This window comes from Mustela erminea, chromosome 21 (genome assembly GCF_009829155.1).
Source record: "Mustela erminea isolate mMusErm1 chromosome 21, mMusErm1.Pri, whole genome shotgun sequence".
NCBI lineage: Eukaryota > Metazoa > Chordata > Mammalia > Carnivora > Mustelidae > Mustela > Mustela erminea.
The window spans coordinates 34,303,987-34,328,914 of NC_045634.1; the positions used below are offsets into that span (position 1 = coordinate 34,303,987).

A 24,928-nucleotide genomic window follows, 5' to 3' on the forward strand; every position below is an offset into this window, starting at 1 on the left:
ACGGGGAGGGAGAAAAAGAGGAAAAGAAGCATAATCAGGCTCCATGCTGAGTGCAGAGCCCGAAGTGGGGCTTGATCTTTCAACCCTGAGATTGCGACCTGAGCCAAAACCAAGAGTCAGACACTTAACTGACTGAGCCACGGGGGCGTCCCTATCACAAATGCCTTTTATTACTGAGCAGTATTCCACAGTACAGAAGTTTATTTTTCCCTTTACCCACCAAGGGACATGTGTGCTGTTGTCAGGTTTTGCTGATTATAAGCAAAGCTGCTACAAATACTCATGATATTCATGTACAGGTTTTTGTATGAACGTGGGCTTTCACGTCTCTAGGGCACACACCTAGGAGCTGGGTTGCTCAGTGACGCAGTGAGGATACATTTCACATCACATAAAACTTCCCAGCCATGATTTGGAACCACCGCCCATCCTCACCAGCTGTGTACGATGTTCTCCCTCTTTTCTAGAGGATTATCGCTGTGCTTTATGATCCAGCCACCCTGTTAAGTATGTGGCAGTATCTCACCGTGCTTGTAAATCATATTTCTCTAATGATGTTGAGCATTTTTCATCTGCGTATCTTTGACAGGGTGTTCAAAAAAATGCTTTGGGCTATTTTTTGTTTGGATTGTTTCTTATTTATTTTTTTTTTTGGGGGGGGGTTGTTTCTTATTTTTGAGTTTTGAGAGTTCTTTATATATTTTGAATTTAAGTCTTTTGTCAGATGAGCTATGCAAATGCTTAGAATGTGTTTCATGGAGTGTAAGTTTTTACACTTGACGAAGTGTCATTTATCACTTCTCATTTTACATATCATGCTTCACATGTCGTATCTAAGAGTTCTGGGGGCGCCTGGGGGGCTCAGTCAGCTCAGCATCTGACTCTGGCTCAGATCATGGGCTCAGCCTCCTGGGATCAAGCCCTGCGTCAGGCTCTATGCTCAGTGGGGAGTCTGATTCTCCCTCTCCTTCTGTCCCTCCCCTAATCACATTCTCTCTCTCTCCCTTTCTCTCAAATAAATAAATTTAAAAAAAAAAAAGAACTCTCCACCTAAACCTGGGTCATATCCTATGTACTTTTTAGAGTTTTATAGTCTACATTGTAGTCTGATCCATTTGGGGGTAATCTTTGTATACAGTGTGAGGCACAGATCCAGTTTTGGTCTGCGGATGTCTAGCACCGTTTTTTGTTTTTTGTTTTTTTTTAAGATTTTATTTATTTATTCGACAGAGAGAGATCACAAATAGGCAGAGAGGCAGGCAGAGAGAGAGGAGGAAGCAGGCTCCCTGCTGAGCAGAGAGCCCGATGTGGGGCTCAATCCCAGGACCCTGGAATCATGACCTGAGCTGAAGGCAGAGGCCTTAACCCAGAGCCACCCAGGCACCCCATATCTAGCACCTTTTACTGAAAAGACTCACCTTCCTCCACTGAATTGACTTTGGTTCCTGGTCAAAAACCAGTGGGCCATATTTGTGGGTCTATTTCTGGACTCTATATTCTGTTTCATTATGTCTGTCTTTTCCCAGACACTGAATTGCCTTGATTACAGAGAGTTTAAAGGATGCCTTAAAAATCAGATCACATTAGTCCTCTTTGTACCTCTCTTTCAAAATTGTTTTAACTATGCTAGTTCCTCTCTCTCTCTCTCTATATATATATATGTGTGTGTGTGTGTGTGTGTGTGTGTGTGTGTGTGTATATGTACATAGTTATATACATATACAAGTATATGTATATAGTTTAGAATCAGCTTATCTGTATCTTCAAAGAACTCTGCTGAGGTTTTAATTGGGAATGTATTGAATCTATAGATTGTTTTAGGGAGGAGTGACATTTTAACTATACTGAGTCTTCCAATCCATGAACATAGTATGCTTCTCCATTTACTCTTTAATTTTTTTAACCAATGTTTTATAGTTTTCAGCATACAAATTCTGCACATATTTTTATGTCAGATTTACACTTGAGTATTTCAGTGTCGACCCTGTATTATTATATCCCTGTATCTTGGCAATTTGTTCTAAGAGCTTTTTGTAGATTTGTGATTGTCTACATGGATGATCACGGAGTCTGTGAAGAGCCACAGTACCATTTCTTCCTCTCTAACCCAAATGTCTTTAATTTCATTTTCTCACCTTACTGTAGTTGTACTTCATTTATTCACTCATGTGACAAGTGGCCCAGGTTCTGCCTCAGCACTGGAAGTTCACCAAGTATGTTCCACTTCCTGCCTTTCTCATGTGTAGTGGTTAATCCCACACATAGTTACCATATGCTAAATTTGCATCTGGCTCTGTTCCTATGTATGATTAGTGGGAGAATATTGGCAGTACACTGAGCAGAAACCAGGATGCATCCAGAGAGTTGGTCTTTACACATGGCAATAGTAAATACTGATTCTCATGTCTGACCTCTCTGCTCAACGTCCCAGAAGAATAGATTGGGTACAGAATCAAGCACAGATGTATATCCTCCTAAATGATAAAGAACATTTTTCCCTCTGAGACATGAGGGAAGGAAGAGCTGACTGATAAAGACCCAGAAAGATTGTGAATTAGAGAGAAGGAATACAGGGTATTCATTCATGGACTTATAGATCATATTTCTTACAAATAAATGGGAATCAGTACAAATATACAGTTAGGTAAGGTAGTCCCCAGTTGCTACCAATGCAAATAGTACTTTTGGGGGGGAATTTAAAACTTTTCCACTTCATGACTTTAAGCACTAATGTCACAAACATCTCATACCAGAGAGCTGCGGGGTTAAGTCATGACACAGGAAAAAGATCACAACCATTCTTAAAAATACATCTGTAGTTTGTTTGCATATTATAATCCTACTGGCTTAAATTAACACAGTATTAATATAATACATTCTTAGGGGGAGGAGGAAGAAGGGGAGGGTGGATATGTGGAATAGTCAGTATAGTAACACAAGTAAGAAATGACAGCACTTTCATCAGACAGCAATGCTTTGGAGGGACCATAGGTTGAGGATCAAAGTAAAAATAGAAAGAGTAACAAACAATCTTAATTTCTATGAATAGTGAAAACAATGATTTTTTTTTTTTTAAAAACTACCTTTAATGCGCAGAAATAAGGGCAAGCAATGTTACAGATAGATATGCGTAAGATAAAACATATCCAAATGGGATTAAATGAACATGTTTCATCCTAAGTAAATCCATCTGTAAAAACAATCACTGAATTCTTTTGGCTTTTTAAACCATCACTAACATAGGTCACATTATTTCTTGGTCAAACACAGAAGAAAGTTCATTTGACTGTGAGAACACGCATTTCGTGTTTTCATTCCAAGCCTGTTCTAATCTTATTTCTGCCAGTGGCTGAGCTCTGTATCCAGAAGGCCACTCTTCTGCTTTCGGTCCTCACCACACTCCCATTCCCAAGGGATCAGCAGTGGCTGGAGGTGCTGGGCCAAAGGGAGAAGAGTTCAAAGAGAGAACAGCAACAGGATTCACCGCTCACAGGAAAGTGTGCAAAGTCACAGGAGTGCAAATCAAGTGATCTAGTGTCACTGCCTCAGATGACCACATCTAGCTTCTGTTTTTATATATGTACTTGCAACAACTGCTTACACAACGGCTTACCCATTCATAAGAGAGAATCCAGCAGCCACGTGCGATTCCCAGCAGCACATTCAGAGTACGCAGAGGATTCCCGGCGAGCACATGAGTGGTAGTGTCACACACTTCCCGGGCAAATGAAAAGCCCTTCAACTTATTCACAACCTGGATGACAATGTTCTGCTTTCTGACAAATAGGAGGGGAAAAAATCAACAGATTACTATGTTTCCTACATATGAACATCAAGGTGGTTATACTGAATAACTTTTTTTTTTAAATGGAAAGCTAAAATTCGACGTTGATCTCAGCTACGGAGCTCACATTTTAATTTATTTATAATCAATGCCTTAAAGTATGGGGAAAGAAAAAAAACTTCAGTTCTCAGCTCCAACTGTCTATTTTAACAACTGACAAAGCTGGGCCACCTGGGTGGCTCCGTGGGTTAAGCCTCTGCTTTCGGCTCAGGTCATGATCTCAGGGTCCTGGAATGGAGCCCCGCATCGGGCTCTCTGCTCAGCTTTCCCCTTTCTCTCTCTCTGCCTGCTGCTCTGCCTACTTGTGATCTCTCTCTCTGTCAAATAAATAAATACAATTTTTTTTTAAATAAATACAATCTTAAAAAAAAAAAACCTGACAAAGCTGCCCCAGGCTAAGTGGCTTCACCACCACGGGTGGGAACACAGCCAGCATCAGGGATGGCCCCGGCTCTTCCCACCACTGTTACTTCTCAGAGAGATCTGAACCAGCCTGTGCAGTCAGGACCAAGCTTATTACTTGCTTATTTTATGGGAAGTATAACATTTATTTGAATTCACACATACAGTTTTTTCTAGTAAGAGCCGGGAAAAGGCCCTTTTCATTACATTATCAGCTCAAGCCTTGGGGCTAATTTGGCAGAGGCTCCTTATTTTTGCAAAACCCGTCATTGTCTGTCTTCTGGTCTGCCATTCCATTAGTGCCTTAAGTACCGTTTAAGAAATATATATCCTTCCCATCTAACCTCCTCACCAAATTGTTCACCATTTTTCCTCTCCTCCTTTTACAACGACCTTACTAAAGCCCTGGGTTTGGACACGTTACACTTCCCTCTCCCTCCCAGCAATTTTGGAAATCCCCAGTGAAATATGAAGGGCTTTCTAAGTCACTGTAACCTACATGGTGAGTTAAGAGATACATTTTTCTTCTCCCTAAAACTTATTATGAAGAAAAAGAGGTTGTCCTTGCCCTGCAATGACCACCTCTAACAATGCCCCACGGGCTTCACAGTCCTTCCCAGTTTTATCTCTACCATCTTGGGCAAGTCAATCTCAAGACCTATTTCCTTACAAGTGAAATGAAAGGGTGGTACTGAATTATATTCTAAATTCTAAGAGATCCCTATGGTAAAAAAAAGACAAATGGGGTAAGTCCCCAGTCCTATCACCACTTCAACCAGAGAATCAGTGCTTATTGGGGTGATGGAAAATATTAAATTCAGGGGAAACGCAAGGAAAACAAAAGCATAAGGCAGTGAAAAGCTCTAACCATATGCTCACCAGAACCCTTCATTTCCACATATCGATGATTTTCCTATTCTATGTCTGGCAGCTGCCTGCTATTTGTTAGATGTGTTAATCAACCACAAGTGTCTCTTCGAGACACAGCTAATCAATGTGGCATCAGAACGTCTAGGTCTTTTGTTAAGTCCAGACAAGAAGTATAAGGGAGGGGTGGGTGGGAAGCGAATAAAAAGAGAATATGGCCTAAATGAAAAGTTTGATCTTCAAAACTTTGATGGAGAAAATAACTATTTAGTAATGTGCTTTATATTGGGGGCAAAAATATAGATTTTTAAAAATATCACTCCGACCACACTCAATTTTGGCTTCCATATTAGATGATTTAGAATGTTCAGTATATTTCATAAGAGATCAGCAAAAATCGTGAGTGTGCCCCTTTTACAATAGCTAATGTATGGTGTTTGAACTATTGGTCCTTTTGCTTTCATATGCCATGGGTAGGAAAAGGATCCTACAACATCAAGTATTACAAGCATGCACTTTTTTACTGGCTATTTTTCACTGAAGTGTCCCAATGTTTTGACGAATGCCTTAAAACCTTAAAATGTATGATTGATATAAAAAAACAAAACAAAACATGGTTTTCCCCTTTAGACAGGAATTCAAAAATCTGTTACAAAGAATATGGTGCTGTATTTTTGTTGGATGTGCTATATATTGTGTTAAATGTTTAAGGAAGATGATAAGAGCGTGCCAGCAAGCTATTAACTCTTTCCCAAAATGTGCGGATAATGGCTTTAATAGCGTTGTAAAGAGCGTCCCAGCAAAGTGTTCCTTTAAGAACTTTGAGGGAATCGGCCAGTGGTGCTCCATTTACTGGACTTCCATGGGGCAGAAGTAGTGGACACACAGAGACAGGACATATGAAGCAAACACGAGGAAGAGAAAAACACCAGAATCCCTCCTAATGCTGCGTAGACAACTCACGAAGTCTTCAGCGCTAACCTGCTCAAAGGCTTCCAACCACCTTTTTTACTTCCAGGGTTCTTCTAACTCCAACACCAACTGTACAGACGAACAGCAAAACGGCACAAAGCTATGGGCTGCCTTAAACGTGCAGCATCACAGTATATGAAAGAAAAATCTAAAATTTTTACATTGAGTAGAAAGTTATCAAAACAAGGAGTACTTACTCAGATGGCATGCTTGTCATGACTAATGTTCTTGTTGGCTAGAGATTTCAAAAGAGAAGGAACAAAAAACAGTCAGAAGTATAAAAAACATTTTTTCCCACAGAAATTAACTTTAATACATTTTTTAAAAAGTTACATCACTTAAAAAATAAACATTTAAGCATATATCAAAGTAAAAAAATTTTATATTCCTGGAAAAACAAAACAAAACAAAACAGCCTGAGAGATACAAATTCAGATACTACCCCAAACCAATCCAAAATAATTCCCGAACATGAGGTAGAGGAGTGGGGCGGAGGCGGGGGTAGAAATACTTCCCCCCAGAAGTCCATTCTCTTAGTAGCTAGCGGACCTCTAAATGTGCCATCCTGCTGAGGCATCAGCAAGGAAGAAGAGGGTAAGAAGGCATTTTTTTCAGGCTAAAGCGCTATTTCCCAGTTTCGATACAACTCTGGCCCTGCCTCAGTCAGACATACACAATACTGCTCGTGGTCCTGGTGCCTGGGTCCCTCAAATGCTTTAACCTCTCACACCCAGAAGTTCAGATAATGGGACTGCTTATTCATGAGTTAGCATCTGCTATCAATTGGAACTGTAAAGTTCCTTTTTTTAAAGTAAGTTTTTAAATACTTTTTTTTACTTACATAGACACATGCTGATGGCATAAAAACATATATGTTAAATGCTTTGGAAATACATCATTAGAAATATAAATTCCCCTATAATTCTACCATCCAGAAAAGACTATTGTCCAATAATTTAGCTTATATTCTGCCAAATGTTCCTTCCATGGGGTGTGTGTGTGTGTGTGTGTGTGTGTGTGTGTGTATATATATATATATATATATATATATAATTAAAATAAAATGGACTCACACTATCCACACATTTTTTTAAATGAGATGAAACACTTTGAATGCAACCAACTGTGCAGTGAGACCATGAGCTAACCATCACACACTTTTTAGAGTGTCTTGAAGGATCACGCACATAAATGAGAAGAAGGAACAAAAGGCATTTAAAGGACCGGTGTGGACACACACGGAGGAGTCAAAGGAGCCTGTGCGCTGTACGGGTATATCTGGGGAAAGTGGAGGAAGGAGCATGAAGAGATAATATGAATCAAAAAGATATTCAGGGGCGCCTGGGTGGCTCAGCCGGTTAAGCCACTGCCTTCTGCTCCGGTCATGATCCCAGAGTCCTGGGACTGAGTCCCACATCAGGCTGCTTGCTCAGCGGAGAGCCTGCTTCTGCCTCTGCCTGCCACTCTGCCTGCTTGTGCTCTCTCTCTGACAAATAAATAAATAAAATCTTAAAAAAAAAAAAAAAAAAGATTTCCCCAAAAAAAAGATACTCGAAGAAGTGTCAGATGTGGTAACTTGGAGGATCACTGACCTCTTGTCAGTTGTCCCTCCAGAAGAGTCTGTTGTTGGCCCTCATTCGCTTTGGATACAAAGCAAACAACTACAGCACAGCTTTGTGGGCTGAGTCGGAAGATAAGGCCTTATGTAGGAGTCTATAATCACCAAGGGAGATTCCGGTGGAACCTGATCGTGATCCTCAATGTTATCCTGGAAGGAAAGCTATGCAGGCCCAGGAATGTAATGAGCCCCAAATAAAGTCCAACAGGTGCTCCTTCCACGACACCCGCTTTCTTCTGTAGAACCGCCCAAGAGATGCCAGTGGAATGTCATCTGTGGAAAGTCACCCAAGGAGGGAAGGGGAATGGACAAGGAAACCTCCTGATTTCTCCAATGCTAGGCTTTCTCCCCAGGGCTTCGTCCTTCTTTACCTGCACCCGTCTTTCCAGGTGATCCTTCACACAGCCTCGTGGATTTACATGCCAGCCACGTGCTGACAGTTCCCAATTTCATATCTCTAGCATAAACCTACTTCCTGACATCCAGACTCAAATATTCTACTGACTACACGATAAGGAGGGCCATCTGGAGGTCTAATAAGGACTTTGAATTTGACATGTCCAAAACTGAGATACCATTCCAGTCAGGGAATTAGGCAAGAAAAATGGAATAAAATAAAAGACACCCAAACTGAAAAAGAAATAAAGCTATCTCTATTCATAAGTGAGACGATCTTATATGCAGAAAACTCTAAAGAACCCAGAAAAACAGTTAGAACTCATAAATGAATCCAGCAAAGTCACAAGATACAAAAATCGGTGTGCAAAAATCAGTTGTATTTCGATACATGAATAATGATCAGAAAAGGAAATAAAGAAATAATTTCATTTATATTAGTGTCCAAAAAAATAAAATACTTGGGAATAAAGTTAATAAAAAAGATGCAAAACGATGAAAGAAATTTGAAAAGACCTAAACACATGTAAAGACATCCTGCATTCATGCACTGGAGAATTTAATATCATAAAATGACAAGACTATCTAAAGTACCTTTAATGCAATCTCTATCAAAATCCCAATGGTGAGTTTTGTAGAAATGGAAAAACACATCCCAAATTTATATGGAATTCCAAGAAAACCCAAAATAGCCAAAATAATCTGGAAGAAAAAACACAAAGCTGGAGGTCTGATACTTCCCAATTTCAGAACTTACTACAAAACTATAGTAATCAACACTGTACAAGGTCAGCATAAGAACAGAAATTAATATAGAGTTGAGAGTCCAGAAATACTCTCACATCTAAGGTCAACTGATTTTTGATCAGGGCGGGTGCCAAGACCATTCACATGTAAAGAATAGTGTCTTCAACAAATGGTGCTGGCAGAAGTAGATACCCACAGACAAAAATGATATTGGACCTCTACTTTATAGCACATACAAAAATTAATACAAAGTGGATCAAAGAACTAAATTTAAGAGCTAAAGCTACAGAACTCTCAGAAGAAAGCAAAAGGGAAAATCTTCGTGACCCTGGATTTGGCAATAGTTCCTTAAATAGGGCATAAAAAGCACAGGCAAAAAGAAAATAAATAAATAAATTGGAATTCATCAAAGTTAAAAATTTTGATGCATGAAAAAATACTATCAAGAGAATGAAAAAGATAACCACAGAATAGGAGAAAATTATTTGCGAATCATATATCTGAGAAGCATTTAATATCCGTAATACATAAAGAATGTCTACAACTTAACAACAAGAGAAAGACAAACAACTCGTTTTTAAAATGGGCAGGGGTGCCTGGGTGACTCAATCAGTTAAGTGTCTGACTCAGGTCGTGATCTCAGAGTCCTGGGACTGAGCCCCGCATCAGGCTCCACACTCAGCACAGAGTCTGCTTGGGCTTTTCTCCCTCTACCCCTCCTGCCTGTGCTCTCGCACTCTCTGTCCCTCTAAAATAAATAAATAAACAAATCTTTTTTAGAAATGGGCAAACAGGGGTGCCTGGGTGGCTCAGTGGGTTAAGCCTCTGCCTTCAGCTCAGGTCATGATCTCAAGGTCCTGGGATCGAGCCCTGCATCGGGCTCTCTGCTTGGTGGGGAGCGTACCTCTCCCTCTCTCTCTGCCTGCCTCCCTGCCTGCTTGTGATCTGTCAAATAAATAAATAAATCTTTAAAAATTGGCAAAAAACTTGAATAGACATTCCTTCCAAAGAAGAAAAGCAAATGGACAATGAGCACATGAAAACATGCTCAACATCACTAGATAGGGAAATCCAAAACAAAACCTCCATGAGATACACACCCCTTCACACCTGCTAGGCTGACTATAATCAAAAACGTGAAAAATAACCAATGTTGATTTTTAAATATGATGCCAGTATTGTGGAAAACAGTTTGGTCGTTCCTCAAAAAGTTAAACCAAAAACCCACATAGTCAAAACACTTACTCCAAGGTATATACCCAAAAGAATTGAAAACAAGGACTCAAATACTTGTGTGAGAATTTTCGTCACAGCATTATTCACAAGAGCCAAAGGGTGGAAACTGCCTACGTGTCCAACAATAAATGAATGGATATGATTAATATGATTAATGGTGTTTACGAGCAATACAATATTATTATTCAGCCATAAAAAGTAGGGAGGCTGTAATACACAACATGTATGACTCTGGAAACAGTGTGTGTGTGAAAAAAGCCAGACATACAAGACAAATATTGTATGACTCTACTTACATGAAATATCTAGAATAGGTAAATTCACAGAGGCAGAAAACAGAACAGACTCCCGGGGGCCAGGGGTGGGGTGGGAAATGGGGAGTTGTTGCTTAATGAGTTCCAAGTTTTACTCTGGAGTGAAGAAAATTTTCTGGAAACAGACGGTGACGATGACTGCATCAAGTGAACACTGCCACTGAACCATACACTTAAAAATTGTTAAAATGGCAAATGCTATATTGTATGCTTTTTATCACAATAAAACAATTACACTACAATCTTCTCTCTCCAGCCCACTCCTTCCAAGCCTCACTGGCTTAGTGGCAAGACCACTCCTGCACGGGTTAAAAGCATTTTCATCATCATTCTCGTCATTATTTTCTTAAACCCCACACCCAATCCATCAGCTCATCCTGTCAATTCAACCTTGCAGATGTATCTAGACTCTGACAACTTCTCATCAACTCCACTGGTGATATGCCAGCATCTCACGTGAGTCACTGTCAAAGCCACTTAATTCTTCTCCCTGCTAAAATCCCTGAGACTTCAATCATTGCTCAACACAGAGCCAGAGCCACACTGTGGAAACACACATCAGATCACGTTACCCTTATTCTCACAGCCTCTGGTGGCTTCACGTCTCACTCTAAATATACATGAACCTGTGAATAGAATCAATCTATCCCTCAAGAAAGAGAAAAATCATGAACATGACCCCTGTTAAGTCTGAGTGAAGGAAGGTCACATAGTTATGTCTACCAGAAGCTTGACAGAGAGGGGACATCCCGCCTAGGCTGAGGGAAAGAAATGGTTGTATATAAGGAAACTCAAACCCCAAAATAAAAGTCTCAATGAAGAGAAAAAATATAAAGAAGAGAAAACAAACAATCTGACTTGTAGATGTTGGGTAAGAAATCTAGAAGATTTAAGGTTCATTGACCCAGTCCAGCCACAGAACCTACAAGAAAAGACAAGCTCCCCCTGGAGTCCCACGCTAACAAGTGCCATGATAGAGACCACACATTCAGACTGGTGTGACAAATACTCATGGCCTGAAATACAGCGATGAGACAGAAGCAGCAATGTTGTTATTATGAGTAAGCACATTTACTTAACTGTTCTTACAAATTACGCATTAGAAAATACGTTCAATAGAATTCCCCTGATTACTCAAGGAAGCTCCTTCTACATGACATGGACTGGTAAGTGCAACTTCTTTACAAATGAGTAACAAAATAAGATGGTTAATGGAGGGAGAAATAGATACATGATAAAGTAAATATTTTTAAAAGTTGATTGTAGAATCAAGGCTGGAGGAGAAAACTGTGAAATATTTTGACATGGAACAGAAGACATACTGGGTGTCTCCAATGGACACCTCCGTGCTGTTCGGCACACACACCCTTCAGGGTTCTCCGCTTCTATGGGGTTTATGCCTTTTGTCATCTTTGAGCTATTTTACAACCTTATTAGCTGTAGAAAATTCAGAAGAATGCTAATTGTTCTTGTCTATAGAAATGCAAACCCTGTCCCACGACTTCCCTCTCCCCGTGGTGACAGTGACCTCCCTCTCCCCGCGGTGACAGAGCCCTGTCTGCACTCCTAATGATCCATGAACAGGCCTCCTCCATGGATTCTCCTTTGCAGAGGACAAAACAACTTCCCAGTCTCATCATTAATTAATGAGTTAAATAAAATCTTTAACATATATTAATTTTCCATTAGAGGGAAAGTTATGATGTATCTTTAAAAAATTATCTTTTAACAGTTATGAAGGTTTTCCACCAAGTTGCCCAACAGACTCATCTGCTAAAGATTAGCGGCTTCTGTCTGACAGAAGCCGCTAATCTTTATCACCAGAGAACACTCCACAGGCGGCTTGAGCCCAGGAAGGTCTATTATTGGCTCCCGGAGCTGAATGCCAAGTGGCAAGCCAGAACTTTGCTGGCTCTGTTTCTCTAATTTTAATTTTCCTCTCCATTTGTTTTGTTTTGTTTCATTAATGGATGAATTATTCGCCATTAGTGGAAGCAATGCTTAGGAATTTGGTTTTACAGTCTGACTACTTTGCGTTCTATATAAATTAATTAATGGATTATAGAGATTTATTCTTTTTTGGTAAGAGACCATAGAGGACTGGGTTTATTAGCTTTTTTTTTTTTTCTTTTCTTCTGCTTGCTTATTTGCCCATTTTGGAGCTAAAATCAATTAAGACATTCATGCCCACAATGAAGAATAGCTTCCTGAAATCTGGACTGGTTTTAGTATTTGTCTTTGTTCTTGACCAGTGGCTGAAATTATAACTAACTTAGAAATGTTTTAAGAACTCAAATTCACATAGTTAATGTGTTTGGAAATTACTATTAGTTTAGTAATTTTGGCTTAATGAAAACAGTTACATCTTATCTGAATTTTCCATGTTAAATATAATATAAACATACATTTTATTCTACTTGAGTTTATTTTCCCTAGACGTACAGGTTTACTGGTCAAATAAAATAACATTATTCCTGTATAATAAATATAAATATATAATAATTATTCCTGTTATAAAGATTTTTTAAAAATTTAAACTTGTGACAAATCATTATTCTAACAAGCTTTTTATATCAGTACTAATTGTATTTCGTAATACATCAGTGCAAAGATAATTTCCAGGATCATTAGTGTTAAACTAATTAAATAAGGAGGCCATCGGACTAAGGTGGCTCTCAGGCCTTAGCAGCCTATGTAAGCAAACAAAAACCAGAGCCTGTAAATCCCTTAAGGTTAAGAAATCAAAACCGAAGAGCGACCAATCACAAGCAGCCAAGTAAGCTTTCCCATAGAAGGCAACCGCTTAAGCTACAGCCAATCAAATAAGTTCCTAGCTTTGATTCCGCATCTTCTCTGTAAGTCTCTCCCTTAGTTCATGGCCTTGGAACACCCCTAACCACTTTGGGTTTGTCAGTGCTTCATTTAAGTCAAATTTTGTCCAAATAAACTTTCATTTTTTAAGATTTTATTTAGTTAGTTAGTTAGTTAACTTATTTATTTATTTATTTATTTATTTAACATATTTAACATAAACCTTGGACAGATACTAATTAAAAAATTGTTGGATACAAGGTTCTTGGATCATGCAGTCAGATAAGTGACCAACTCGTAGTTTCGGCTCAGGTCATGATCCCAGTGTCTTGAGATTGAGCCCCATGTGGGGCTCTGGGATTAACCCAGGGTCTGCTTGGGACCTTCTCTCCCTCTCCCTCTGCAACTCCACCTGCTTTCTCTCTCCTTAAAAGGAATAAAATCTTTTTTAAAAAAATTATTGAATAACTCAGTAATTTATAAGAGAGAATACTGAAACAATGATTGCTAAGCAAAGTTCTGATTTTTTCTATATTTTTGTTTATTTTTATGTGCCATACAGAAGCTCTTTGGGTCATGTCAATGAACATGTTCTTTTTTGCAGCTTTAAAAGGGTGTAAGAGAGACACGGGGTAGGACAGTGTAATGGAAGCCTTGCTAGTCTGCTAACTCACCTGTGTAAAATAGACATTTTGCAATTGTTTACGGTTTTCTGTGAAATGGAACTTAGTAACTTTGGCTAAAAAAATACAATTAATATGAATGGTTAAGGTTACACTAAGAGTAATAATGACAGTAATTTTGTTTTTCCAAAAAAAATTGTATTTCTTAAAGCAGTGGTTTTCAGGATTTATGAGCTCAGAACTCCTTTATACTATTGGGACTTACTAAGCAACACAAAGAGTCTTTGTTTTTGTGGATTAAGGCTATCAATATTTAACATCATAGAAATTAAAACTGAAAAACTTTTAAAGTATTTATTGACACACTTAAAGATAGCAAGAACACACTGCCTGTTAACAGAGATGACATCTCACTGTTACTATTCAGGTGCTGGGACCCCATGAACACAGCTCCAGGCTCAAGCAAAGTGTCAGTTTGCCACAGATAAGAAAAGGCATAGTGAAGAACAAGACTAGGAAAGTTCACTTAACTTGCTTTAGTTTATATACTTGAGTCTGAAGGAAAGCTCAAAATGTGTTAGAATTTTAGTCAATTGTGCCTGATGTTGATGGGCTGTCCTCATGGTTAGAGATTATTGCCTATAACAAAAAGATCAGTCTTAACTTTCTGTATAATCTGCTTAAAAAGCAAAGCTTGCATCTTAAAAGAATAATGATCTCTCCTTTATGTTGAATATATGATGCTTGTGATTAAGAAATGAAATTTGGTCACTTAAGTTACAGTCTGTGCTTGGTTGTTTTTTGTTGTTGTTATTTTGTTTTTTTAAAGATTTTATTTTTATTTATTTATTTGACAGAGAGTGAGAGAGAGAGAGAGACATCACAAGCAGGCACAGAAGCAGGCAGAGGGGGAGGGGGAAGCAGGCTCCCTGCTAAGTAGAGAGCCCCATGCAGGGCTTGATCCCAGGACCCTGGGGCCATGACCTGAGCCAAAGGCAGAAGCTTAACCCACTGAGCCACCCAGGCGCCCCTCTGTGCTTGTTTTTCAATGTTGTCTTACTACTGTGATTAAATAACTTGCCTGGTATGGTTTCTCAGGCACACGTGATCCTATCTGAAGGATCTGTGTGAATGTTGTCTGGTAACTGATTTTTGCCTTCTCTAAATTGGATCTTAAATACATAAAAATAAAACCTGAAGGATATCACTCACACCTAAAACTAGCCTTAAGATTTCCCCTTGGAAATCACAAAAATATGTTTTCCACTTTTAAGAGAACTGTAGGATAATTAGGTTGAATGTGTCAACGATTGCCAAGTTCTGTATGAAATCGGAAGGGCCACTCGGCCTGTCTAGGCAAGGATTCAATCGTACCATGTTATCAGTATAAATATTTCCAAATCACAAGCTCTGAGGAAAATCCTTGATATTGGTTATTGACCTTATTGTCCATAATGTTTTTACCTTCAGGGGAAACACTGGCCAGATGCTTTCCTGACAGCTGTGTTGAGTCTTCTTCTATTAAGAGTGTTCTAGTCCTACAATGCTACTAGTAGGCAAAGTACCGTGATATAATTTTGGTTATTAAATTGTTAATTTGGTGAGCGTCCTGCTTCTGTAATTTAAATCTAGCATCTTGTAGACCAGTGGCTTTCAACTGGGGATGCATGTCAGACTTGTCTATGATTTTTTTTTTATAAAAATATCGATGTCCAGGCCTTAAGTGGGCTCACTAAATCTCCTGATATTCTGAGTGTTCTCAGTACATTTATTGTGTCTCAGAAACATTATACTGTATCTCAAGATTTGTTTCCTCCATAAAAATTAGGTTGGTCTTCTTGAAATAGAGAAACTGAAGGACTCCATTTTTTAAAGTCTGCTATTTGCCCCTCTTCCTGCTTCCATTCCTGCTCCGTTACCCGGGTCCCCCCACCTTACACATGCCTGCGAATGCAAATAGTGTGCGACCTCCTTGTAAGGGACAAGGCGTGAACGATGGCTCTAGAATAGGAAACACGTAAGGAGGGACCAGGAGAGAGCACAGGGAGGAGCCGTCACATGTGTGTTCCAGACCCCGACCGCACGATCTCAACACAAGGCCGCCTGGCTCCGAGGGAGAGGGAGAACTGACATACGACGGTCACCTGGGTCCTTGTCGTCGTCCCAACAGGTTCCCGGATGCCTGAGAGGACATGTACACCGGCCACAATCCTTGAGCAAAGACGAGACTCTCTCCTGAGGCTCCCAGACGCTCTGTCCCAGACATTCTGCATTCTCTCTACACCTTCAACAGCTCTCCGTCTGCCTCCTGCCAGCTTGAGTTTGATTTCTATCCTGTGCGCAGCCAGGGACCCCCGGGCTGGTCCTGCAGGACCCCCTCTGCAGGTCTGGCCCTCCTACATCATTTTCATAAGTAAATGCTGTTTTTTGGGGGTTTTTTAAAGCATTTTGTAAATCGAAGATAATGCTTACTGACTTTTTAAAAAATAGGCTTAATTGCTTCCCTTAAAGAAATTCTACTTAATCTTTTGGTAATCATCTTATTATTTTGTTTGGCTTGCCATAAACCAACCCAATTTCCCTGTAACATTACTCACATTAGACTTTTCACATTTGAAAATTATGAGTAATAAATTGACCCTCGCTGTTAAAAGTCTACAGATAGTTCTGTTTTGCTGAATGGCTCTGCAATAAGCTATAGGCAGGGCCTGTGACCTCAACATGGAACTGGCCAAAACCCCATGGAAAAGGGAGGTACCAAGTAATCCAAACTCCTGACACTTCACAGAATAAACGGGCTTCTCATGGCGCTGCTTACACAGGTCTCAGACCAGGCCATAGAGCTGATCAGGATTCCCAGACCTCTGTGTAATCGACAGCAGACGGCTTTGGGAGACATGAACTCAATCTCCCACAGAACAGAGCTAGGATTAAATGAGGATAATCCTAAATTATAGGATTAAATGAGGGAAATTCAATGTGCTTGTCGACTTAGAATTTTGTTGGTATTCCTTTAATGCTCTATCTTATGAACTCTTCTCTTTCTTCTTAAGCTATCCGTAATTCAGAAGAATACAGGAGATACTACTTCTGCAAACTAAAATAAAACCTTTTAAAATGATACCTGATTTTCAAAGATTGCCTCAAAATTTGGAATCTTTTACTAAGCCCCTTTGCTTCCCATGGCAGTATAGATTTTTGTATAATTTCGGAATATGTTCTGCATCTTACCAGAATATAATTGGAAAAGCTGGTTATGAAACCAGGCCTTGTCTAGAATGTCATTTGAGAATGGTGGTCACTTAATCAGGTCTGGCTAGACTCTTTCAAGGAGCTAAGGCTGCCTTTACTCAGGGAGCCAAGTCCTCCTGGGAAGACTGCCCTGGTACCCAGCTTAGAGTCCCGGCCACACAGATGCTGTGGAAGGTCACTTCTGGAATGCGCAAAACACTTCAGACATTCTGAGGACATCCAGAAGAGAAATCCACCTAAATACACGTGTACCCTGGGCAAAATGTGAAGAGTTGTCAGGCTTGGTATTTCCCCTTGGGATAGCAGACAACTATCTGCTAGTTAGTTATCTAACTAACTGGATAAGTAGTTATCCAATTAGTTCCTAGAGGGAAACAAAGGCCCATCCGAAATCACTCAAGAAAATGAGTTAATTTTATTTGTTCAATATAGCTCGGCTCCGGGTTTTACACGCATCCCCCAGAAGGCTGGCCAACTCCCTTGCTGTCCCCGTGTTAATACTCAGGCAATAACTGGTGGAGAGCAGCCTGAGTTTGTAAGGGAGAATAATCCTTTTTGAGATCTGATCACAAAAGAAAAAAAAAAAAACCAAACTTGTACAGAAACATTGTGGAAAAGACTCTGAGGCAGAATGAAAGATGACTGTGAGCTGTTTGAGGACCCTACCCTTGAGTCACTGGATTCCGCAAGCTTGACGTTCTTAAGTCTCTGATGTGCAGACAGCCCTGTCAGAGAAGGCTGCACCGCGTCCTATCGTTTGTGCCTGCTGACCTGCTCGGGTGGCTGGTGGGCGTTCCGTGGACTTCCCTTCCAGTGTGGCAAAGGCCAGTTGTGCACCGAGGAAGCAACGGGTTTCTGTATTCGGAACGGTCTATCGGTGTGTGTACCCACTGGGCTCTCCTTTCAAAGCAGCTTCCTGGTTCCTTCCTTAAGACATGGGCTAAATAACGCTATTTTTGGTTAGTAAAAAAGCCATGATCGCTGCCCCCTTAAAAAAAAAAAAAAAAAAAAGTACCTTGCTGTACAATTCTTTTACCCTCTGTTTAAAAATGCTTCTAATACACTTTCAAAAATGCAATTCTGGCACATATCTTTTAACTGGCAAGACACGCAACCACTAACGCAAAAACAACTCAAATCAAGTTAGGCCTTACAGCTGCCCTGAGTGTAGCTAGCATTCAGCATGTTCTGTGGACTTGAATAAGATTTCTGTATATGAAATTTAATGGATGGTTCATCTTCATAGAAGGCTGTCACTGCTAGAAAATCCACAAACTTTAAGAATCCACTGTGCACAGAGAATATGTGCAGCACATGAAACACGATCATCTGCTGGCAGACCCAGAACGAGACCTTTCTGCAGCCCACTTGTCTCTGTCTCCATACTTGACAGGGCATTTGGCCGGTCCTTATCTCATGGGTCTCATCTAAGAAAGGAGATAATGAATTACTCCCAGAGCGCTGCACGATTAATAATTCTGTTGAAAGTAAATATTAATGCTAGCAGTTTTGTAAATTATAACCCTCACAGTCTGTAACTTCATGAGAATACAAACCATTTCTTTTAACTTAGTCCTTTATTTATGTAACCTTTGCTGCGTGTCACATTTCACTGACGGTAATAAAGGCAGAGAGAAAATCTGGCCACTTTTTTCTCTTTAGTGATGGTAACCTGACGCTCCTCCAACCGGCACCATTCCCCTCCCCATGAAATCTGTATGGAAGGTGATACCCAGAATGTACAAACCTAAAGAGAGTTAGTAAGCCCCGTTACCATCCCTGGAAAAGGCCAAAAAGACCAGCTAACATTTATTAGAACCAATCATGTTCAGTGTTGAACACTTTACAACTCTTTACAACTGAGACCTGGACTCACCCGTTCCATAAGATATGTCCCTATTCTACTGAAAGTTGATTCTCCACAATAACGTTGAACTTCACCTGTGCCCTGTGCCCCAGAACACAGAGCACAAGTTAAAAAAGGTTCCGACCCTTCTGTGTTCTGAGAAAAGTGTAATTGAAAGGATCACCCTTCTCTCTCATGCTGCAAGATAGGACTATTAAAACCACAGGCCCAAAGGACATCACTTGAGCCCAGCCAAGTCACCAAACCACGTTAATCCCTAACCTAAGTGCAGTTTCAACCTCCCTCAGAAATGCAGTTTTACCAAGGGTCAGGAATTTTCTGACCAGGCCAGTTAGGTAATCTGCCACAAGAGCTTCCTCAATGCCCCACAGGGAGGAGAGGCCTTCTGCATTAGACCCCTTGCCCTTTCCATGAAGGGAAGGTGATCTTGCCTGAAACAATCCTTTCTCTTCTTGTGCTAATAACTCCTCCGCCCTAGACTTCTCCCAATAAAAACTTTCCATTTTATGCAACTCTCAGGGGGCTCCCCTCTTCCTGCTGGGTGCCTTGCAGCTTAACTTTGTTATTTAACAGGATGCACAGCCACCCTTCCTCAGTGACTCAGGTAAGACCATGTCCATCCTCATCATAATTACCTTAAGACTAGCTAACGACACCCTAGCCTACCTGCCTCTGTAAAACCTGGGCCCCTTCTTATTCTTGAGCCATTCCTCATTGACGAAGACAGACCTTATAGCAACAGTCTGCATACAAACATTTTAATTGTCTTGTGCATTTTGTCTTTTGCAGTTTTAGCACGGGGCTCAGATGGGACCGCCCCTGCTACTTCGCGACCCCTGCGTGCCCTCCTGGCTGGTGATCTATGGGCCCAACACTGAGCCCAGCTCCTGACTTTATGCTCCAGACTCCTGGCTACTGATACCATGGTAAGAACTTGATTTTGTTCTTTTTGAGTATTTACTCGATTTCTAATGCCAACTTCCTTTGGTTTTATGATCTGACCATTCAGTTAGACCTGTAAAGGGGATGATGGTTTATAGAGAACTTGTCTTTGTTGTATGGAAAATGATAAAGAATCCACCTTTTTACGTTTTTTTGTTTATTTTTCTACTCTGAGCTCAAAGCTGTTAAGTATTTCATGCCACCAAATAGGTATCTAGGCTGAGTTTTGTACTACCACGTTTACGCTTGAGCCACAAGTAAAAAGTAAAATTCTAAAATTGAAATTACAAGCTCTGTCTCTGTGCACATATGCCTGCAATTCACACACCTAAAAAAAGCATCATGAGATGTTACCAAATGAGATTATAAAACTTCTTAAAGAAGTTCTATTATAACTGGCTTAGAAACAAGGATCTTTAAATTGAATATTCCTCAAGTCCCCAGAAATTACAGAAAGGGACCTCCCAGTATTTTCAACATTCAAAAAAGCAAACAAACAAAAAACAAAAAACAACTATTCTCATAGAAACTCAGGTTTTTTTGAGACCCAAATATTTTAAAAATTCAAGTTTTCACATATTTTGGTAAATCTCCAGCAAGTGAGATTAGTTGAATATTTTTGGTTTATTAAAAACACCCATCTCTTTTCTGAATTATCAGATATAAGTATAATAAAATAGTACATTTTCACTCTTGTACATGTTCTTCCTAATCTTACACAGGCTTACTGATAGAATAAGGGAGTATTATTTATACTTAATATTTAAGATTATGAAAAATGTAAATTTGTATTTAACAAAATTGAATCATTTTTGACAAATTTTACTTTAATGGCAACTGTGTTTTACATTGTTCACAATGTAAAACAGATTTAAGATAATTTCCAAGATATTTACGTAACTTAAAACCTTCGTCTCATGCTAAACTGAATTAATTAATGGATATTCACTAATCAATTGTTTAGTAAGATAGAATACAGAAATTCTACCTAAGCACAGTTTCTTATTTTATTTTATTTACTTATTTGAGAGTGAGAAAAAGAGAGAGCCTGAGTGGGGGGAGGAACAGAGGGAGAGGGAGAAGGACAGGCAGACTCCCTGCTGAGCAGGGACCGGGACCCAGTGTGATCCCAGGACACCGAGATCATGACCTGAGCCCAAGTCAGATGCTTCACCAACTGAGCCACCCAGGTGCCCCGAAAACCAAGCATAATTTTAAGATTAAATGCTTTTGATTCTTATGTTTATGTGCTACGGGGACAGTAAAATACACAGAAACACTCCACATGTACCCATCCTGCTTTCTCAGGGTTACTTTGGTAAGTATCTTTAGTAACTAATTTTAGAAGTTAGTTACTTTAGTTAAAAATTAAAATTAACATGTGGCTTGTACTAAGCAGCTATACTTTGACAGAAATACAACTGTGTACGTACTTCTGTTTTTCAAGAATAAGAAGAGCTCTATCCTGAAGGGGCAGATTTTTCGTTTCTGAACCCCACTGCCAGCTTGTCAGAGACCCCAGAAAGCTTTCTGTATGGGTTTTTAATAGTTATCCACATAGGTCCACTTGGAGATAACCAACCATAAACCCACTGCATGTAAACAATATCTTATTTTCTAATATTATGAAATTATTTCTGATCCTGCAGAACCCCTGAGATTGGTCCTAAAGGGTCAGATTGTTCCAGAATGTGAAAGGGCATCATAAAAGAGACAAAATGTGAGCCCCTGGGTGGCTCAGTGGGTTAAAGCCTCTGCCTTCGGCTCAGGTCATGATCCCAGGATTCTGGGATCAAGCCCCACATCAGGGTCTCTGCTTAGCGGGAAGCCTGCTTCCTCTTCTCTCTCTGCCTGCCTCTCTGCCTACTTATGATCTCTGTCTGTCAAATAAATAAAATCTTTAAAAAAAAAAAAAAGAGAGAGAGAGACTAAATGTGGCACAAACTTCATCTTGGTTTATAAAGTTTGAGTTTGAAAATCTATGACATGCACAAAAACCTTAGCAAAACTTGGTCTCTATTGACAGTTTCATTTACTTGGTTTGCTGCTAATTGCTTTCATCTAAACTGTAAAGTTCATTCATCTATTCATTCATTTTTCTCTGTAACTTTTTTAGGTAACGAAGATTCTATGTTTTACCAGAATAACCTTCTACGGTTTATGTTGACTTTACTGTTTCCTTGATTATTTAAGAAATCTAGTTATTTGACAAAAAGGTAAAGCATTTTAAAGTTACACTATCTCTACATTAACTTGTAAAATTTTTTCTTATCACTTAAGGAAGCAAATAAGTATTCTAAGTAACCTACGGTCCTGTCTTAGTCAAGTGCCCAAAATTTCATGACTCCTTTTTATATTTTCCTTTCCCACTTTCAAGTCCTCAAAGCTGCCTTTGAGATTCCCCAGAGACACCTGGAAAATCACAAAGATTTTTTTCTTCCACCATACGAAAAGAGAGATGTTAGAAATAATTAGGTCAATGTGATTATGTTACTATTGAGCTGTCAAATCAAAAATAACAATTAGTCATCCTCAAGATAAACAATTAGTCATCCTCAAGTAAAATGTTAACACACAGATACTTCGGTCCTTCTGCAGACTCCTAAAATCTCTTAACAATCTTGATATATTCTTGCTCCACTCTGGCTACATGTTTAGGATATCCACGGTATATTATATCTTAGGGTCATTCTGTTATACCTGAAGACTTTTTCCTATAAAGATTTTGTTCTTCCATTTTTATAATTACATGGAATATCCACTCATCTTTGAAAACAGTGCTGGGGCACCTGGGTGGTTCAGTGGGTTAAGCCTCTGCCTTCGGCTCAGGCCATGATCCCAGGGTCCTGGGATCAAGCCCCGCATTGGGCTCTCCGCTCAGCAGGAGCCTTCTTCCCTTCCTCTCTCTCTCTGCCTCTCTGCCTACTTGTGATGTCTGTCTGTCAAATTAATTAATTAATTAGTTAATTAATTAATTTTAAAAACAATTGTTTAAAAACAGTGCTAACCATTATGCTTGTTGATGTTGACTTTACCATTTCAGTAATACACTGGCCACAGCCATCTAGAACCTTTGTCACCTCCAGGTCCTTGCTTCACTGGATGCTTCCTAACCAGCACCTGCAATCACCTATAGGCCAGACTGACTTGTCTTCAAAAGAAAGACCCTCCTCAAAGTCCATGGAAAAGGGCTATGCCAGAGAGTTCTGGTATGGTCTCCTGATGGCATCATTTAAACACTGCTGAGACCTTACCAGGGGACTCGGTCAGGATTTCCAAAATTCTAGTGAAGAAGCATTTGGGCTCATGAGACTCCTAACCCACCTTCGAGCAAAGTGAGAACTAGTTACATAGGCCTAAATAAACTACTGAGGAAGGACTATGGTTTTTATTTGGAATATTTTAATGTTCTACTTTCTGAACATAAGGAAGTCTTTGCTCTTCTTATGCCATCTGTATCTTAAAACAATTTGGTAGACAAAGCTTTTGTAAAAACAAAGGACATATTTAGAAACAGTATCTGAGTCTCTCCCCCCACCACCCCCCTTGCCCAGAATTTGGAAACTCAGTATTATGTAGTTCTTGCTTTCAGGGCAATATAATTATTTGCCTAGGTTCAACAAGAATCTGTCTTCCTTGTTACCAGGACATAACCAAAAAAACTGGTTAAGTAACCACGGCCTTGGCTGCAAGATCGTATTTGATCATATAATCAGCAACAACGAGACCCTTTCAAGAAATGAAAGCAGACTTCATGGCACCAATGCCTGCCAAAGCCCTCTTGGGAAAACAAGCCAGGGACCTGGCTTCCAGGGTTCCCAACTCACAGATGAGCAAGAAAGATCACTTTGTAGGGGTCCCAGAGCTGGAGGATATGCTGGGGACCGCAGAAGGAAGGAATTAATGCAAATATGTAGATAATGAAGGTGAAATCTGACAGCAAGCTCGTGTTCGGGCTTCCTAGTCTCAAGAGACTTTTAAATGCACAATCTAAGATTCCTTATGAAAACTTCCTGCGAACTATTCTTGCTACACCTATGTAAATAAATATAATGAGACCAGTCTTATTTTGTGATCATAAATAATCTCTCTTTGATTATTAGAGGAGGGACTATGGGAAAAAAAAATTGTGTCTCTGTGGGAAACTATGCATTGTTTACACTACACCATTCCAGGATATCAGATCCTAGCTATGCTCACTGTCTGAGTTATTTTGCACCTCTTTGTACCCTGCAGGGAACTGACAGATGTGAAAACTCCATTTTCTCTGGTAAAGATTCACTTGACTTCCTTCTCCCCTACAGAAAAACCAATTTCCATCCCTACCTGCATAGTGGCCCCATTCCTGTTACCATGCCCAAAATATCAATTCTTACCGTATTTCCAATTCACGTGGCTTCCTGCACTACCTGGCTACAACCTCTCGAACTCACGTTCCAAATTGTTTCCAACCTGATTTGGCATCACCAAGTACCAGCACCTGACTGCCGTGATCGTGTCTGGGCTCTAGTGAACTTAAAACTGACCCTTCTGGGACGCCTGGGTGGCTCAGTAGATTAAGCAGCTGCCTTCGGCTCAGGTCATGATCCCAGCGTCCTGGGATCGAGTCCCACATCGGGCTCCTTGCTCAGCAGGGAGCCTGCTTCTCCCTCTGCCTCTGCCTGCCATTCTATCTGCCTGTGCTCATTCTCTCCCCCTCTCTGATAAATAAATAAAATCATAAAAAAAAAACCAAAAAAACAAAAAAAAAACTGACCCTTCTGTCCAGGTTTTAAGAAACCCAGAGCACTGAAGCCCATGTGACCACAGTGAGCAGGATCCTCTCCGGACAGGCCGTGTAAAAGTGTGGCACAACTCTCAGGTTACACATGCCTTTTGGGACAGGTAACCACACCTGGTTCGAGACCCTGGAGACAGTAAGCCATGCTGTAAAACCAACTCTAGGACCCATGGTCAGGTCCCCTCAGGGCTCAGCTCCTGACTCTAGACTAGACTATAACCTTCTGTATAAAGTTCTGCATTTTAGGGATTGTCAGT

General features: G+C 40.0%; 1 protein-coding gene and 1 long non-coding RNA gene across 4 annotated transcripts in view; one reads left to right on the forward strand and one right to left on the reverse strand.

Moving 5' to 3' along the window:
- The window catches only part of MCPH1 (microcephalin 1), a 240,832-nt gene that overhangs the window by 147,959 nt on the left and 67,945 nt on the right, over nt 1-24,928 (reverse strand). For all 3 annotated transcript variants that reach the window (XM_032328834.1, XM_032328832.1, XM_032328833.1), the window contains 2 exons: nt 6,283-6,320; nt 3,614-3,776 (listed from right to left, as the gene is read on the reverse strand). In XM_032328834.1, the coding sequence (XP_032184725.1) occupies nt 3,614-3,776; nt 6,283-6,320 (201 nt within the window). The remainder of the gene's footprint in view (nt 1-3,613; nt 3,777-6,282; nt 6,321-24,928) is intronic.
- Nucleotides 19,291-23,959, forward strand: LOC116581655. Its single transcript, XR_004282148.1, has 3 exons — nt 19,291-19,553; nt 19,739-19,875; nt 22,978-23,959. It is a non-coding gene; the product is annotated as an uncharacterized LOC116581655 (long non-coding RNA).